This window comes from Chenopodium album, chromosome 4, assembly GCF_948465745.1.
Source record: "Chenopodium album chromosome 4, dcCheAlbu1.1, whole genome shotgun sequence".
Classification (NCBI taxonomy): Eukaryota; Viridiplantae; Streptophyta; class Magnoliopsida; order Caryophyllales; family Amaranthaceae; genus Chenopodium; species Chenopodium album.
Genome location: NC_137837.1, coordinates 78,804,120 through 78,822,361, shown reverse-complemented (window position 1 = coordinate 78,822,361; position 18,242 = coordinate 78,804,120). Strand labels below are relative to the sequence as shown.

The 18,242-nt window shown below is 35.5% G+C and overlaps 2 protein-coding genes and 1 pseudogene across 4 annotated transcripts; 1 reads left to right on the top strand and 2 right to left on the bottom strand.

The window, feature by feature from the left end:
* Window positions 1–754: 754 nt before the first annotated feature.
* Window positions 755–4,086, top strand: LOC145629443 (scarecrow-like transcription factor PAT1 pseudogene; annotated as a pseudogene). Of its 2 annotated transcripts, XR_014111677.1 has the most exons (3): window positions 755–910; window positions 1,782–1,847; window positions 1,929–4,086. The product of XR_014111677.1 is annotated as a scarecrow-like transcription factor PAT1 pseudogene, transcript variant X2 (transcript). The 2 variants fall into 2 exon arrangements; XR_014111676.1 differs by having other exon boundaries at window positions 1,782–4,086.
* On the bottom strand, window positions 4,034–5,795 carry LOC145629444 (uncharacterized). The gene is made up of 2 exons (XM_081682047.1): window positions 5,462–5,795; window positions 4,034–4,738 (listed from the first exon to the last, which is right to left on the bottom strand). Exons 1-2 carry the CDS (start codon window positions 5,697–5,699, stop codon window positions 4,134–4,136), a joined length of 843 nt encoding a protein of 280 aa, XP_081538173.1. The 5' UTR covers window positions 5,700–5,795; the 3' UTR covers window positions 4,034–4,133.
* A 1,371-nt stretch (window positions 5,796–7,166) lies between these two features.
* Window positions 7,167–15,060, bottom strand: LOC145629442 (putative WRKY transcription factor 20). The gene is made up of 6 exons (XM_081682046.1): window positions 14,517–15,060; window positions 12,785–12,976; window positions 11,964–12,501; window positions 11,717–11,882; window positions 10,616–10,774; window positions 7,167–7,969 (listed from the first exon to the last, which is right to left on the bottom strand). The coding sequence occupies exons 1-6, from the start codon at window positions 14,817–14,819 to the stop codon at window positions 7,465–7,467; spliced, it is 1,863 nt and encodes a 620-aa protein (XP_081538172.1). The 5' UTR covers window positions 14,820–15,060; the 3' UTR covers window positions 7,167–7,464.
* Between the last annotated feature and the right edge of the window lie 3,182 nt (window positions 15,061–18,242).

Genomic DNA, 18,242 nt, shown 5'->3' with positions numbered 1-18,242 from the left:
ACCCGATTTTAGTTGTTTCACTTGGACTTGTACTTTTATCATAAAATAAATTTTAGATAACCAACTTAACCAAAAACTTAAGTTGATGGTTGAAATCCAAAATCAATTTTAAATGAGAGTCTATTAGGCTTGAAATGTGGGTATAAGGTATAACATGAACCCCGCCATATCTAACCTTTAATATTCCACTTTGAAAGGTTGGGTGGATGAGATTCGAACTCGTGACTTTTGTGTCACACTAGCTCTTATACCATGTTAAAGAATTAACTCAACTAAAAACTTAAACAGATGATTGAACTTCGATATCAATTTTTATACTCTATCAGTAAATTAGTACTCCTTTGGAGCACTTAATTTTCAATATTACAAATGATATAACGGTTTTGACAGAAAATGTCTAATACGGAGTACATATATTTTACCATTACAAATGTTTGAATCCACCAACTACATTTGCTTGGGAGCATGAACATTTCCTTACCTCCTCTTTTTCTCAAGAACTGACATGTAAAGCTAAGATGACTTAATTTACGAGAAGTGCTGATTCAGTAGAGTCTTTCATCGTATACAACTAATACAAGTAAAATTTTTGGAGTATGATCAAAGTAAATAACAATTATGAAACGGAAGAAATATTGTACTCCGTAATAGTTTGGACAGTACACAGGGCGTGGCAAAATGGAAATTTTGGTAGAACAACAAGGTTAAGTATTGTTGTAACTTGTGTAACTTGCACCTCTCCTATAAAAAAGGTTCAAAAGAATCCATCCATCTAAAGATCTAACCGAGTAAATTAGAAACTAAATTGACCTTCTTCAGGTGAAAAGAGAAGCCTATAATTTTATTCATTTGGACTTGAACTTGGCGGCATAGAAGAGAAGCTACAGCTCTAAATTAAACCAAAATTCTGGTTAGTACAAATTCTAAAAAACCCATCTTTCTTAATTCATAAGCTTCAATATGATGTCGGTGTTCTTTGTTTTTACCAAAGATTGAATCTTTGTTCTTAATTTGTAAAGGGTTTGTTATGTCGGTCGTACCTAGCTCTAGGCACGCCGACGCCGATATTAGAGTTAGGTACACCCGAGTGTATAATACGAGTAATCTTGTTATTTGCACTAGTATGAAATAGGGTTGAATTTTTGAGTAATATGAAGTTTTGTGATTTTATGCTGATTTTTAGCTGGAAATGGGTAGTTGTTTGCTGAATGATAAATGGGTATTTATGTAATTCTAGTGATTGTTCTAGGTTTTCAAGTGTTCTAGGTTTTAAAGATTGAATCTTTAATCTCTTTTCTTTTAGCTTAACTGTAAAGGGATTTTTGGATTTTGTTAGTTCAATTATGGGTTTGATAAGCTGAATTTTTCTGGGTTAGATAATTCAATTTGGTGATTACATGGATTTCAGATTGTTTTTGAACTTTGTTTGATTGGTTCATTTCCATGTAATTTGGTTTGATTTCAATAATTTTAGGTGAAAAGGATGTTTTTACTGTTCTTAGATTCTGGTTGATGTATCACAATTCTTACAAGAATGTCAAAATTTTATGTTTCAGGAAATAATTGATTACTATTATTCCATTTCACTGTTTGCTTATCATGTTGAATAGTATTGTTTGATTTCTCCTGTAATTTTGTGAAATGCAAAATAAATTCTGTATAAAATCACCATGAATAACAGAATAAGCCACTTTGATTCCCATAGTTTCTATTACTGTATATACTGCATATGATTTCGAGTTTTCGACATCAGTTATCTAAGGCCATTCTGTTTGATGCAGAATTTCTAACCAGGAAGTTTGTTCAGAAATAAATTAGGACTCAGGCGACGTTTTCAGTCTTTAAAGGCAAGTATTAGTTGCTGATAACAACTTCATTACATTGTACTTCTTCCAAGATCTGAACCAAGGTCAATATACAAAATGCAGAATCTGAGAAATCTTCAAGGAATATATTGCACCTTTGAATCTTCCTTGTTAAGTGGTGTAGATAACCCTTGTGGATCTCCATCAACCGGAAGCATCTCTGGTAACGGGAGCACAGTTTCACTTTTCGATCCTGAATCCCCTTCAATTGATTCACTTGAAATTGGTAATCTTTGGCATCATCTCAGAGAGCTTGAGTCTGTCATGATGGAACCTACTTCAGATAACTTTTACAATGAGAATTGGCAACAGTTGAGGGAGATGATATCGAGAAGGGAACTTAGGGAGGTACTAATTGCTTGTGCAAAAGCGATATCTAATGAGGATTTGCTGACTGCTGGGTGGTTGATTTCTGAGCTACAACATATGGTTTCGGTTTCTGGTGAACCGATTCAGAGATTGGGAGCCTACATATTAGAAGGGTTGATTGCGCGATATTCTTCTTCAGGAATCTCTATCTACAGAGCCTTAAACTGTAAGGAGCCTACTAGCAGTGAATTCCTCTCTTATATGCAGGTGCTCTATGAAGTCTGCCCATATTTCAAGTTCGGGTATATGTCAGCTAATGGGGCAATTGCTGAGGCACTGAAGAATGAGGACAGAATTCATATAATTGATTTTCAGATTGCTCAAGGGAGTCAATGGGTTAGCCTTATCCAAGCATTGGCAGCTCGGCCTGGTGGGCCCCCACGAGTTCGTATAACAGGCATTGACGATTCCACATCTGAATTTGCTCGTGGAGGAGGACTCAACATTGTCGGAGAGAGATTGTCTATGCTTGCTAAGGCATGTAACCTACCATTCGAGTTTCATGCTGCAGCACTTTGTTGTGGCACTGAGGTAAAAGTTCAAAACCTTGTTTTGAAATCTGAAGAAGCCTTGGCTGTCAATTTTCCTTTCTTACTGCACCACATACCAGATGAGAGTGTTGGACCTCAGAATCACCGAGATACATTATTGAGGCTCGTGAAGAGCTGGTCACCTAAGGTGGTTACCCTTGTTGAGTATGAGTTGAACACAAATTCAGCTCCTTTTTACCCTCGGTTTCTTGAGACCCTTGAATATTATTCTGCAATTTTTGAGTCAATCAATGTTACCCTCTCAAAGGATCGCAAGGAACGGATCAACGTTGAGCAGCACTGCTTAGCAAAAGAGATTGTCAACATCATAGCATGTGAGGGTGCTGAAAGAGTGGAACGGCATGAGCTACATGGGAAGTGGAGATCCCGGTTTACAATGGCTGGGTTTAAACCATATCCTCTGAACCCACTAGTAAATGCTACTATCAAAAATTTATTGCAGAAATACAGCAGGTGTTATGGACTTGAAGAGAGAGATGGAACTCTTTATCTTGGGTGGATGAACCGAGCTATGGTTACATCTTGCGCATGGCAATGAGGTTCAACAAAGTGTTTGGAGGTTTCCTTGAGAAGGGCTGAGGCATATGATACCTGGGATTCTATATCAAGCTTAAAACTCTTAACTCAGGCTGCTATCTTTCTAGAGAGATTCGAACCATAACTATTATATGCCCAAGGCAGAGGTGTTATTGGTGGAGCTCCTAAATATTATTTGCGTCATAAGAGGATTTCCACTAGCAGGGGACTTCAAGTCTTCAACATTACTCATTTGGAATTTGAAACTGATGGTTTAGCCTTGAAGCTTATACTGGAAAGAGTGCATGATCATCTGGATCATTTGCTTGCTGCTGTCCTCACTGATGTCAACACATCTCTCAGCTCGGAATGCAGTGTGAACATCATACTGGCGGTGAAGCTAACTCAGTGGCAGATAATCTAGCCAGGTTTGCCTTCTGTATGAAAGATGAATGGAAAATCCACTTTGTCGTAGTGGAGGGCAATGGAGCTACCTGTGTTGCTGACCTACAGGCTGCAATTGAAGGTTCTCACATTACACGATACTTATCTAGATTTTGACAACTGATGGCTCAAATTCTTATGTGTTAAATTTTAGTTAGGTTCTAGGTTCTGGTTATGTTTAGCCTCTTTTCTCCTTCATGAAGCAGTGAGAAGTTTTCAAGCTTTCCTTCGAATCTGTACTTGTGTAATGGCATTAGGAAACCCCCTCTGTACAAAAATACAAGTAGCTGCTGCAGGAATCCAAAACTGTTATGTTTGCTATCCAATTATAATTATTATTATTTCTAGCTTTTGTACATGATATGTTGGGTGAATGAATTAATCTAACTTAGTTTAATACTACAACAAAGCAAGGAAGTACAGCATTAGGGCTTTTCACTATCAGATGCTCAGACTTGAAACAAAAGCCTCTATAATTTCTAATCGAATCGTACTCTTCACTTGCTCTATCATTTGTATTTTTTATTCTCCCTGCTATGATCCTGCAGATAATCACTGCCCTTTTCGAATTCTTTCCCTTTAGAACTGCTTTCATACTCTCCCTCAAGGCCTCACTGCTAGTACATAGTTGAACCCCGAACCTTTTTGTGTACTTCATGTCGAAACTAGAGCATATAGTCCTGCATAAGTTACAGTAAGAATGGTCACAGGGTCCTGAAATCAGCTCTGATTGTCTGCTGTGGCAAGTCATGGTTGTGACATAGAAACATAAGAGTTCATTCCCGTCGACCAAGCTCCTGGGTTGCTTGTCTCCTGTCTCCTTAGCTTTCTGCTTCACCATGTCCCTATACTTCTCAAACTTCTCAAGTACTTCTGATGAGTTCTTCACCCTGAATACATTTCTGATCTTCGATATTTTCTTTGCCGGGTTTGTTAAAGCATCTCCAAGGATCTTTTCAATGACTTTCCTTGATGGGTCTCCTATACCAATTTCTGTAAAATGCAAATTCAAGTTAGACTTGCATTTTCCTATAGTGAAATATCAAAACTGATGCTTAGAAGCAGTAATTTAAGAAATCTGAAGCTAACACTTCAATAATTGTCAGTAAAACATTTCCTAACCTCTAAAATGACATCCTAATTCATGACCCTTGAAACCTCATAGATTATAAATTAATGATGTAGTACTCAAATTCTTCATGCTCTATCCAACATTCTAACCCTTTCGGCCTGATTCGACTAGAAGCTCGAAAAATACATATCATAGCTATACAGGTTGAAGAGAACATAATACTTCTTCCAGCTTCAAGCTAACATTTTTCAATCATGATTGTCCCAGCTCTAACTTAAAGTATAACATTTAATACTTTTCCCTAAACTATTTATCTGTCAAATTCTACACCAACCCACGTTTTTCTCTCTAGAGTTGTATTTTAATGTGAAACTAAGTCAAATCACTAAAAGTTACTCAAAATCTAGTGCTGAACACACTCTGTATGTCTACCTTGTTTAACTTTGAGATCAAAGCTAGAATTGAATCCTACCACGAGTTTTATTTATTAAAAAAAAGTAGGGCTTTCTCTAATCCCCTCTCATCCCTTCCCCTTCACTCTCGAGGATTAACCTATATAGATGACCCTTGAGGGGTCCGGTTCAGTAAGAACTTTCATCTTATCAACGGAATAAAAGTAAAAGTTAGATGTGTCACCGGGATACCTTTGAAGCTGCTAGAAGGGGCAGTTTGCTTGTAGCTTATAACACTCTCCATCACTTTACTACCAATGAGAACCTCATGTTCATGCTTATCCTCCTCGAGTAGGTCTAGGCTTCTTTGCTTGGAGAGTTTCTTTGGCCGACAAATGACATCGTTCATCTTGTTCCTACAACTGTTGTTTAATGAAATCCACATAGCTTGCATTTTTATCTCCAACTTTCCTCTGCCTTCAACCTGCATTATTTGTGGTATGAAATTATGAATGTGTTAAATTGAGAGGTTAAGATTACCAAAAACTTGGCTAAATTGCATCAGTTTGTAGAGTAGAGGGAAAACCAAAGGGATAAAAACAGAAGATATTAAAGGAATTTGTACTTTTCATATAATTAGCCATTAAATTCACCTCATTGAAGACAAATTTATATTGTTTCTTTCTTGAGCAAGAAATAAAATTGGTACATCATATCCATGCAAAATGTTTGTGTTTACTATAAGGTAGGACCTCTTTGGGTATAAATACTAGGGACTATTCTTGCTCTTCATATTCACATGTTAATGTGTTACTTACCTCCTGTCTCAGCATTTTGGTCTCAATGTGTCTTTTATGTCCGAAATCAATTATGAACGATCACATTAGAGCAACTCCAATGATTAAGGGAAGGGGTTGCGAATATTTAAAATATCAAGCTAGTAGCTATACCAGTAATAGTTAGAATAGTCTTCACTCAATACTAAATTCTAACTCACCTAGGGAAATAAAATAAGAAAATTGACTATCTAGACATGATGATTTGTGGCTACAACATTATATGTTGCGCTTGTGCTATTAGCTTCCCAATTAGAGAATTGGTGCTAACTATTCACCTGATTTTTACTTATCTGAATTATTAGAACTTATTTTAGTTATAAATTGAACTTGGATAGCCTTGATTAACCCTTATCACAACTTATCTGAACTTATTTTTCCTTAACTTATCTTATTTGAACTTATTAACCCTTATCTGAACTTATTTTTCTAAAATAAGTGGAAATAAGGTGAACAGACCCTATACAACAACAATCATAAGTTCATAACTACTCATATTTGCTACAAAAATATCCAAAATGAGAACAATAGTAACCTCTCAGGAGTGCATCATATATTCATATTCTCGTCTAAGATTTTGTTATCGATTGCTTTCAAATCTTTTTCGTAAACGATGTAGATAATTATGCTGCCAATGGAATGTATAGTTTGTAATCTTTTTCATAGGAATACAAACAGTTAATCAAGTTTATGTCAATTTCGTGTGTCAGACATGTATGTGCTGCGCCTGCAAGTGTTCTAGTTGGACAATTGGATGGTGTGTTCGTGCTTTCTATGGTAAGCGGAGTGCTAGCTGTGCAGCCTGTGCTACTAGTAGTACAAGTGCTTTGACAAGAAGGGTTTTGTTTGGAGGGGTGGCACACGACTTGGCAATTGAACCCATCCTTTTCGCTCGGGACTTGCTGTGGTCCTGCAAAACAAAACTGTTGGGACAAATTTAGATGGTCACTCTTCAAAATTACAGGTAATGTTTTGTATGGTACGAGTAATTGGTAAGCGATAAAACAAGCTCTATTTTCTATCCCGAAATCACAAAGAAAAATTGTATATCACAGAAATATAGTACGGAGTAATAAGTTTTTAGTGAAATCAAGGTCCAAAATAGCAAATCTACTAAACAATTACTCTAAAAAAGGACCCTTTTTTCATTCATTTCAAACAAATATATTCTTGATCTCTATTGCTCGTTTACAACAAACTGTACACAAGCTCTTGGCTCGGCTGATGAAATTTACCGTCTTTTCTGGTTGTATAGCCAGTTGAAATGGAAAATAACCATTAGGAATAGCTAACAAGCAACGAGAATTTGATTTCACTAAAATTGCGATACCTAGCCATCCTATGCAAATAAAGATATAAATAAAACATATAAAGAGAGAAGAAAAAGAAATTGTCATATTTTCGATTCCTCTTCTTAATCTAGGGACCCATGAGTATTCTTCCCATGTTCTGCTGATATGAATTAGTTGATGAGTGATTTACAGGCTGATTTCCAATACTATGCCCTTGACTATGGTTTTCCCTAGAACCATACAGCACCATACCACCATTTACATAACCAGGAAAAGTCGACATTGGATTTTGTTGAAGCAACAACAGATTATGACTGCTAAACTGGGGCTGGCCAGGTAAATGCTCACCACCCATAGCTTGCTGCTGCTGATGACCAGGGACGAACCCAGAGCCTGACCTGATCCCTACACCAAGATCAAGGCTTACTGCATCATTGCCTTCTCGTGACCCCATCCTTGATGCCATACTTTGTGCTTGTGGGGCAGCAGTGTCGTGACTACTATTCCGAGCTGTAGGTACTTCGTGATTGTGTTTCCCCTCATATGTTGTTATGACAGCTTTTGGGTCATGGGATGCCCTTTCAACATGTTTCCGAACTGGGCATCCAGGATGAGTGCACTTGTAATAACTCCTGCATAAAAAGAATGGGGGACGGTAATGCATTTAGTAAAGCGGAAGCCCAAAGTACGAGCCAGAAGACTATTTTAAAAAATTGCACAATACTTCCTGTGAAGAGACATAAGATAATATTGCTTTCCTTCCCAGAAAAAACCCTAATATAAGAGTGATTCATATTCTAAGGCTTCAGCCCCAAAAAGGTAAAAAGCTCAAGCATGCACAGCCAAGCTCATGCAGTAACAGAGAGGTGTCCAGTAGATCTTTCAAGTCAAATGCAGCTATTTTACAATGACACAGCTTGCCCTATATCCAAGGCCAACAACAAGTACTGAATTTTACTGCTATGCTAAATTTATATATCCAGCACTCAGGTACAAAGTTCACTGCAGTTAGATTTTCTTTGACTACCCCTCCCCTTCCCATGCCTTTCTCAGTTCTCGAATTCATTTTCCGCCAAACAAAATCAAAGAGCAATTGAATGAGGGGAGCAAAAGCAAAATTAGAAGCAGAAAAGAGAGGAATAAAATCTTGCAAGAAATTAACAAAAAAAAATTTTTTAGTAGGATGTTCTGATCATTTCATTCAGTTACAAAATTCAGGGGAATGAGAATGTAAAGGATAAAATATAATTTGTTTTTATGGATTAATTGAGAATGCAAAGTAAAGAGTTACTTGAAAAATTACAAAAAATTGAACCATGGGAGGAAAAAATATTATTGACTGTGGTGGTGGTGGTGAAAGTGGTTCAAGCCTTGATCTTTCTGAATTGCAAAATGACTTGGGCGGTTGGGCCTAGCCAAGCCAAGTGGAATGATCATTCATCAGACTACTCAACATTAATATGTTTCAGGGATTATACTTCGCCATTATATCTACTAGTTTATCAATAGGGCCCAGGAGAATTTAGAGCTTTCTTTAAAGTAGTAAACCAGCAAATCAACATGTATTTCTAATGTGACTGTCTGATATCAGGACAATAAATTTTTGAACTTGGAAATTGGTTTCATAATCATCTTGTCACTGCATCAATGTGACCGTGTCTGATATCAGGACAATAATTTTTTGACAATCTATAGTCTATACTCTATACCCAACACACTACACACTTACCCATGTGCCATTCTGACAAAAAACTTACAATCAAGGACACAAAGTTCTTGGCTTATCATGATAATGTTATGCTTTTCCTAATTTACTTATTCCTACTACCTTGTTTCTTTTCAAAAAATTGAAGATGTCCCATTAGGAAAGCCATATAAAGCAAGAACAATATCAAGGCTGTAAAAACTTAATTGTCATCAGCAAATTAAGTCATCTTTATTGTTCTCATCATGTTCTGGAATACACTCTCAAAGTCAAAGGCAACACTGCCCTTCATCACTCGACTACTCCGCCACAGCCAATAATTTCAATACTGAACCCTGTTTTTGTCGCTCTAATTAAATATCTGAGCTCCACCAAAAAAATTGGTGCAGTTTTTACAGGTTCTGGTTTATTTACCGTTCTGTAATCAACAAAAATATTATTCATAACCACATCCACAAGTGGTTTATAAGCTCTAAAAATTGCTTAAACTATGTCTAAAAAAAGGTCCCCTCCCCTCCCCCACAAACACACTTCCCTTTCCCTAATTTGTCAGTCATGTATTAGTTTAAACGATTATGTTGTAGTGCAATAATATATCGTAACCTTTGACATCTGGGACTGTCATGACACTTGAGTTCTCATACAGTATTCATTCCCAGGCAGAACTGAACTTGATACAGACATTAACTCTAGCACTAATTTCAACTGCTAAGTCCTACAGTTCATCATAGCTTATACTAAATGCCTAGGTCTATTTATTAGTTTCATATCTGGTCGGCTGGTCCCCAGTGATTCATAAAAACTAGCAAGACAACTAGTTAATCCATTCAGTGAGTTGATACAACTTACACTTTGTTTAAAAAGAAGGAAATGGAAGGAAAAGAAGAGAAGAGAAAGGGAGGAGGACAACTCTTGTTTGGGTAAAAGATTGGAGGAAGGGGGAAAAGGAGAGGGAGGGATCCATTTTCCTTTTCTCTTTAACAAGCATAATAATCCCTTATAAACTGGAGAGATTTGGAGGGAAATTAGAGCTCACCTTTCCCCCTCCCTTTCTCCTCTTTCCCTCTCCATCCTTTCCTTCCTTCTTGATATCCAAACAAAGCGTTAAAAGTCTCTCTATCTAAAGGAGGTAAAGTTGAAAGACCATTTCTAAATTGACATTGTTAGGAATATGTTGTTTATGAATCTTCCTACATTTTCTTTCACATTTTATAGATATACTCCATATACTTTCCCCCAATCCCCACCACCAAGAATTGTCCTTGGGCTATGGGGTTGCAGGTAATGGCTGTATAGATTTTATTTCAAACACTTGCAGATAGAGGCAAGCTAGAGAAAGAGGCACTCTAATAAAGAAACAGCCTCCCTGGTTTTGAACAAAACTGCCGTTGAAAAATAATGAATCATGTCAAGCCAGGCTTAGGAAAAGCCATTTAGAAATTAACAGGCAATGCCTTTTAAAACTAATATATAAAACCACATGCCCTCATGCAATGGTGCACACACATATAGCTGATTTATAAAACTGCATGGAGAAGTGATAAGGTACAGCCAATATGGCAACAAGACATACCTTGGATTAGGGTTTCCTCTCACCACTTTCTGACCATACTTGCGCCAGCGGTACCCATCATCAAGAATATCAACCTCACTCACTGTTTGAACAACAACACGAGGTTCTCGAATAGGCTTAACTACTGAATTGATATCCATTTCACCTATTTCCATCCTCCTGGTAAGACATATCATTAGTTTATTAGCTTAATTACTGAATTGATGTCCATTTCACCTATTTGCAATTTTCAATCTTCGTAACAAATATCATAAGAGGGCATTTGGTCTAAATTATTCAACATAGGGTAATGAAATCAACAAGGCTGATTACCTTAATTGTCAGTTATGTCTATTTGGTCATTTTCTTTCCTCCACTCAATTACCTCAAAGTCCTCTACACTCATATCCCCCCCACCTCTCTTATGGTTTCAATTACCCTTTCTCTCCTCAACTACATAGCCATCATTGACCACTACTTTGACCACCACAACCACACTCACCCAACCACCAACAGTTTTACCCAATTACCAGAAACCCACCCCCACCACCAATCCACCATGAAAATCATCTCTACCACCAAAACCCATCCCCACCCATCTAAAACCTACCCAAGCCACCATGAAATCAGCCTTTAACCGACAATTACTCAACCCCACCAACCCAAAAACTACCACTACCCATCATGAAAACTCTACACCCGTGTACCGCCCATCCAAAAACACCTGTACAACCTTAAATAAGCCTTCACTTACCACTTGCCCACAGTCCCTCACCCACCATAAAATAACCCCAACCACTTGATATAGAAAAGAAACTTTACTTGAAAGAAGGGGTTGAACCGATGGATAAGTGGGAGTTGTGGTGGTACCATGGCGGTGACTGGTGGTGGTTGTGGAAAAAGTAGAAGGGAAAGAGTGGCTGTGGATGTGGGAAGAGAAAAAGGTAAGAGGTGGTGAAATATGAAGTGATTACCTTACTAAATCTAAAACAAACAAGACAAATTTGAGGTCTAATCTTTCATTACCCCATGTTTTCCTTTCCCCTTCTTTAACCAAACACCCCCCCCCCCAGTTTATTAGCTAGCATATATTTGAATGCATTAAATTTAAGCGTATAATACCTCCTCTTTGCGTAAGGATCATCATCATCAGCATCTTCTGTAATCCTATTTAACTGGTTAGCGCCAATTTCTCCACTATTGTCATTAGCCCCACCAGGGGATTGGTCAGGGGTGCCACCTGGCTCATTGTTATTCGCGGTTTGGCCATATGAGTTTGCAGGCATTCCTGCAATATCATTACAAGAGAAGGTAAATGGTGTTAGCTACATATAAAGAGCTGACTTCATATGAGCATTGTCTCAATTACCTTCTTGACCATTAAACGGAGTAACTCTGTCAGACTTATCTTCAAGTGCAGACAGCATAGATCCAGCAGGGAGTCGGCGGTTAGGTTGAGGTTTTGGATGATCATGCTGGCCCTTGTATATAATCTCAGTTATCGTCCCATCAGGTGATCGCTCAAACAATTTTTTAACTTCACAGTTTGGATGAGTACATTTATAATAACTTCGCGGAAATTCACTTCCCTTGACAAGCTTCTGTCCATACTTCCTCCAATTATATCCATCATCTGAAGTTCGCTCAGATACTTGAGAGCCTAATACTTTCTGCTCAGATGGTGGTGTCTGACCTTCATTATTAGATTCAGATTTTTGATTGAATTCGTTGGAATCAGCTTCGGTGGGTAAACCAGAGGATGGAGGTACCATAGTTGGTCTCTGTTCATTTACAGGTGCCGGTTCACTTTTAACTGCAACAGGTGGATCAGATGACTGAGGTGGACACTCTGGTTGGACTTGGTTAGCTTGCCCAGCTTGCTGTTGAATCAGATCGGAGGAAGAAGCCTAGTTTGCAACAGAAAAAATGAGGTAGGATACTAAACATATTATGATGGAGCTAGGGGGCAGGTTTTTTTTTTTTATAGTATATTTGCAGTCAATCCTCAAAAATTCTAAAACAACAACAAAAACTACCGGTAAGAGTTTAGTGCAATACGTATTGCCATAGTTACAGTCAACACATGTAACAGAACTATAAAAGGGGGGATTACATTCAACAATTTGTTATAGAATAGTAGTTCAAGCAAACAAAAGTTTAAAACAAAAAATCTGACGGAAGTATATTTACCAAAGATCCTGAGAATGCAAAGCCTCCAAAAGAATATGATCCTGTGTTAGGTTTGAACTCAAAGCCACTTGATTGAGAATTATCAAAGGTGTTAGAGCTATTAATAACAGATGGGTATGTGGTGGACCCACTAGATGAATTCTGCATCATTTGCGGCTTGAAAAAGGAACCAGTTGTTGGAGAAGGTTCTCCCTGAAATATATAGAGTTTATCAGCACAACGATTAGTTTTTCTATCTCAAGGCCGCATCAAACTAAACCAATGCAGAGTTTTTAGCAAAACAAAACAAAAGGACCAAGCAACAAAAAGAAATGGAGATATAAAAAGATGGGGCTCTTATCACAGACAAAGAAAAGAGGACAGAGCTACCACCCTAGTTATCAATGTTTCAGTGAACTAGCATATCACTATATAGGTTTGACATATTTAACAATTGGAAACAAATCCACAACACTGAAACATAGCAAATGCGGCAAATTCTAAAGCATAATCCAGGTAATCAGACAACGGTAACTAACATGGAACAAAACTTTTCTCATCAAGGCATATCAAGAACAGTTGAAAAAAATTGATACTCTTACAAAAATATCTTAATGTGGTATAAAAATGGCAGTGAACCGTTGGACATCCAATCACGAAAAACAGAACAAAGACAGCCCACAGAGAAACAAAAGCAACAGCACCAAATGGAAGTAAAAAAGGCAAAAATATTCACTCTTTGTGAAGAAACAACGCTGCGATTTGAACAAAGAACTAAACCAAATCAAAAGGCTCAACACTTGTAAAGATTAAAGGACACAAGCATATTCTCAACAGGAAACAAAACCCTTTAGAATAACAATAGAAGATGGCACAACAAACCTAATTAAACAATACAATATTACGTAACGAGCATCAGAATCTACACTCCCCTCCATTAACCCATTTTCTACAATTCTTTTCTCCTCCCATTACTGAGCACTTGTCTAAACAACGATTATCTAATAAACACATGAACAAAGCACCTCAATTTATGCTCTCTTTAATTCTTCCCCCCCTCGCCCCATCATTGTTCTTTACATACATGAATCCCCAAAAAAAAAAAATTAAAAAAAAAAAAAAAAAAATCTATACTTCATATTAATTAGTTTAAAATTAAGAATCTTACAGCCCATCAACATCCCAAAAATTCCCCACTAGAAATAATTGAAATGACTCAAAATTTCATAACTTTTCATAAGATTTTTAAAATATCTTCCTACTGCAAAAATAAAATATAAAAATTCCCAAAAACACAAAACCTCCATGAAATGACAATGTTTCGAATTCGATTCACCAACCTAATTAATTTTTAATACAAAAATAAAATCAACCACAGTAATATAGCTCAAAAAAATATCATTCAAGTAACTAATTCGTATCATTTTGCCCTCATTAGTAAAAAAAAATCACCAAATTTAAGCTAAGAAACTACTTACAAACACCGATTCTTACAAATTTACCAATTTAAATTCAGAAATAAAAAAATAAAAATCACCCAATAAATTCTAATAAAACCAATTTCATGCATATCATTTAACCTAAACTGTCTTAAAAAAAAAAAAAAAACACTGTCCTAATTCAAGGAAAATTTCATCAAAATCAAATTCCAAACTACCCAGTACATAAAATCAAATTAAGCTCATAAAAAAATCAAAAATTTACAATAAAAAATAAAAATTAAGGAGAGAGAAAATGAAGAAAAAGTAAAAACCTTGAGGTTGGAGAGGAAGACAGGGGACTCAAGAAACGACGTCGGACTGAACATAGGAGGAACTGAAATGCAAGACGACCTTGAGATCGGAAGTTTCGCCGGCGACATTAATTTATACTTTGCATTATTATTCAAATTATTATTAATTAAATTATTATTATTATTGTTGTGAAATTGGGGGTTTGATGAGGTGGGTTCGGAGGAGGTGTTGTTGCGAAGATCAGAGGCGTCAATGGAGGCGATCATCAGACCGCCGGAAGTCGCCGGAGATTCGCCGGAGGAGGAGGTCGGAGGGGCGTCCATCAGAGCATCGACGGCGAGGGGTATTTTGGGGATTTCGAGAGAGAAAGAGGAGAAATGAGAAAGAGAAGAGAGAGAAAAATGAGAAAGAGAGTGGGAGACGTGAGAGTGTTGACTAGTTGCAACGGATCTACAATTTGTGGGGTCTATTCTACTTGTGTAATGTAATGAAATAAAACGCTTTTTTTTTTTTTTAATTCACTTTTTGTATTTTTGTTAGGGGTGGGAAATTAAAAATATATAAATTACAATAATTAGAGGTATTTTACTCCATAATAGATTAAAAATATCGAAATTGGGGGTTTGATGAGGTGGGTCAGAGAGTGTGGCAAGATGTAATCCCGACTAGCATTGTTGATGTAGCTTTGGCTGATTTATCTAATTAATCCCTTTTGTGGGTTTTTTCAAAAAAATATCGAAAGGTTAAGCTATGATTTGTCCTATTTCAAATAAGATAAATTGAGTGAATTATATGCACTCTTAGGGGTTGTTCTGATTTACTGAAGTGATTGGAGCCGAATTGAAATGAATTGTTTATAAGAGATGTGTAAGACTGATATATTTTATAACTTGTATTGATGTCTGTGATTATTCATACTAATTAATTTTAGATGTGTAAGACTGATATAATATTATATGACTTCAAGCTCTCATTTTATTTTATGTTTTGATGGGAATTGAAGCTTTCATTTTTATTATACTACTTCCATTTTAAATTGTTTGCAATGATTTAGACATTTTTTTACTCAGTATATGTATCTATTACAATTTATGTACTTCGTATATGATTTAATTATATTGTTTGAGACATATAATCTAATTGTAGCATTATTACAAATTAAATTTAAAACCCTATAATGTAAAATTGAGACCTTGGTGCATTTCATGCACACAGTCTATTAACAATATTTATCATGGTGTGTTTAGCATAAAATCACATATATCATGTTCTATTATATTCTTTGAGGATACATGCAATGCCAACATATGTAAGAACAACAAGTTTTCCATTAATCTTTAATGAGTTTTATTATTTATCATAGTAGCAAACTGCATCAACATTTCAAGCTCAGGAATAATATCACATGTGTGTAACAAAATTCTATTTACCCTACCTCTTTAAAAGTTGTAAATTAGTTCTTTTCAAATACATACCAAAATTAGCTTTTTAAGATAGTGAACCGTTTTTTAAAATTTAGGTATGTATCTACTTAAGTCGAATGCCTATAATTAAACAACTTTTTGACAGCTCATCACTAACAAATAGTCGATACGAGTAACAAGCTATAAAGCAATCAACAAATTTTACAAGTTTACAACAACTAAGATCTAATAAAAACAACTTGTTTAACTGAATAGGCCTAAAAGATAGGGAAAAAAAGGAGGAAAAAACTTTAAGTTATGCAAGTTGTCTCTTAACTATAACCAACCAATTGTTTCTCCATCTTATGACATGCATACATGTGTATAAATTACACCCGTCATGTATTCATTTTTGTTATGTTATTCAAAATATATGAAAAGGCGTTAATTTGTAGTTACACCTAGACGTATAAACAAATATATCCTACTAATTAAAGACAAAAGACTGGTAAAAACAATTAGCAAGATGCGCTGAATAATAATAAGAAAATAGCTTATTAATTATAAGACTCGTTATTTGTGTTTAAAATTTAAAACTTGTGGGTGTGTATACATATATGTACATGACTATATGAGCAACATGAAATCAATAATTTGAGCCAAAAAGGGGAAAGGTGAATTAATTTATACTTTAAAATTCTTCTTTTTCCTAGTTTATCCATTAATCTATGAATGATGCCAAATATGATAAATCTTAAGGATAAATTATAAGATCATGAGAGGTAGAATAGTGGTACAACCTAATGATTGTCACTATGAATTTGGATATTTGTGTCTAAATTATCCCACTTGGTCGATAGACAAAAGGGAAAAAGCACCTAAATGTGGTCACATGGCCAAATCAAAGGACCCCAAAACTAATTATGGTGTTCATAAACAAATCTACCAATAGCTTTAATGGGACCTACACTATAAAAATTGAAAGATTAATAATGTTTGTTTAACAAAAGTAAATAAGAGTTTGTTCTCATATGTTGAAATTCAATTCAGTTCAGTTCAGCTTCTAATTTCCTTCTCTTATAAAATATTCATTTCAGTTCAGTTGAGTTCAGTCAATGAGAACAAGCCCTAAATTTTATGAATTAATTGGTTAAAGTCTTGAGATGTGGATACTAATAAAGATTTAAGAAATTTCATCTATATTACCGTTTGTACGACTTAATTGAAATTTTTCAATTCAAGCAAAATTTGTCTTTTTAGCATAAAATCCTTGAGATATGCTAGATACTAATCAAAGAAGGGTCAGGCATGCTACTAACTACTTGCATTCCAAATTTTGAAACATGACAATTTAGTACTTTCAATCACATGATATGATCAATTATTTTTGTGCAAAAAAAATTCAGACCAACCAATTCTAGATCTATAACTACCTAACAATAATCATAACTACTAGCATTTAAATTACATGAATTTTGGATCTATTGCTCACCATAATTCAACTCGTGTACTAATACAGAAGAGTTTTGTAACAATGACTGATTTAAAAACAAAATTTGCAGAAATTATGTAGAAAAGTAAATTGTTTATGCTCTTGGAAAATACCAATTCTACAAGTAACTATGACTAAAATAGCTGTCTTTTGAGCAGTGTTAAACACTTGAAACCCAACAATGCTGAATTTAAGCCTCATAATATTGAAAAAGTGTTAATCACCTATGTATACAACATAACTATATCAGACCATTTAGAGGGCACATAAAAGTTTTAATCACCTATGTATACAACATAACTATCTTAACCAATTTTGTTTCAAAAAAGAAACAAAAGTTCAAGTGCACGTGCACTCATTAAGCGGTTTGTTATGTATAAAAATCTTACTAACTCCATTGATTTTTTCCAGTTAGAATTAAAGAGTTCATTCATACTCTTTTTACGATCTTAACAAATACGAAATTTATAGCATAAGTCACCCTAAATATAAGTATTGAAAATGCTGCCTATTGAGACCCTTGTTACAGTTGTTTAGTGGCCTAACAATTGACTAATTGTATGAATGTGATTAATCCCACAAAAACATTCGTTTAGATAAGATAAGATTGAATTGAGAAGCCCCAACTCATGAATTAAAACAATTTGTTATAGAGAGTAGTTGAGTATCTTATAAATGTCCCTAACCAAAAAGGTTAGTTGAAATGCAATATTAATAGCCTTCGAATCAATAAAATTATAGTCATTGACAAATTCAACTAAAGTCTTATAATCTAAAGAGAGACTTTAATGTAATTTGATCAACAATAAAGCTTGTGTTTAATGGTAAATTAATTACTAGTATATGTATAT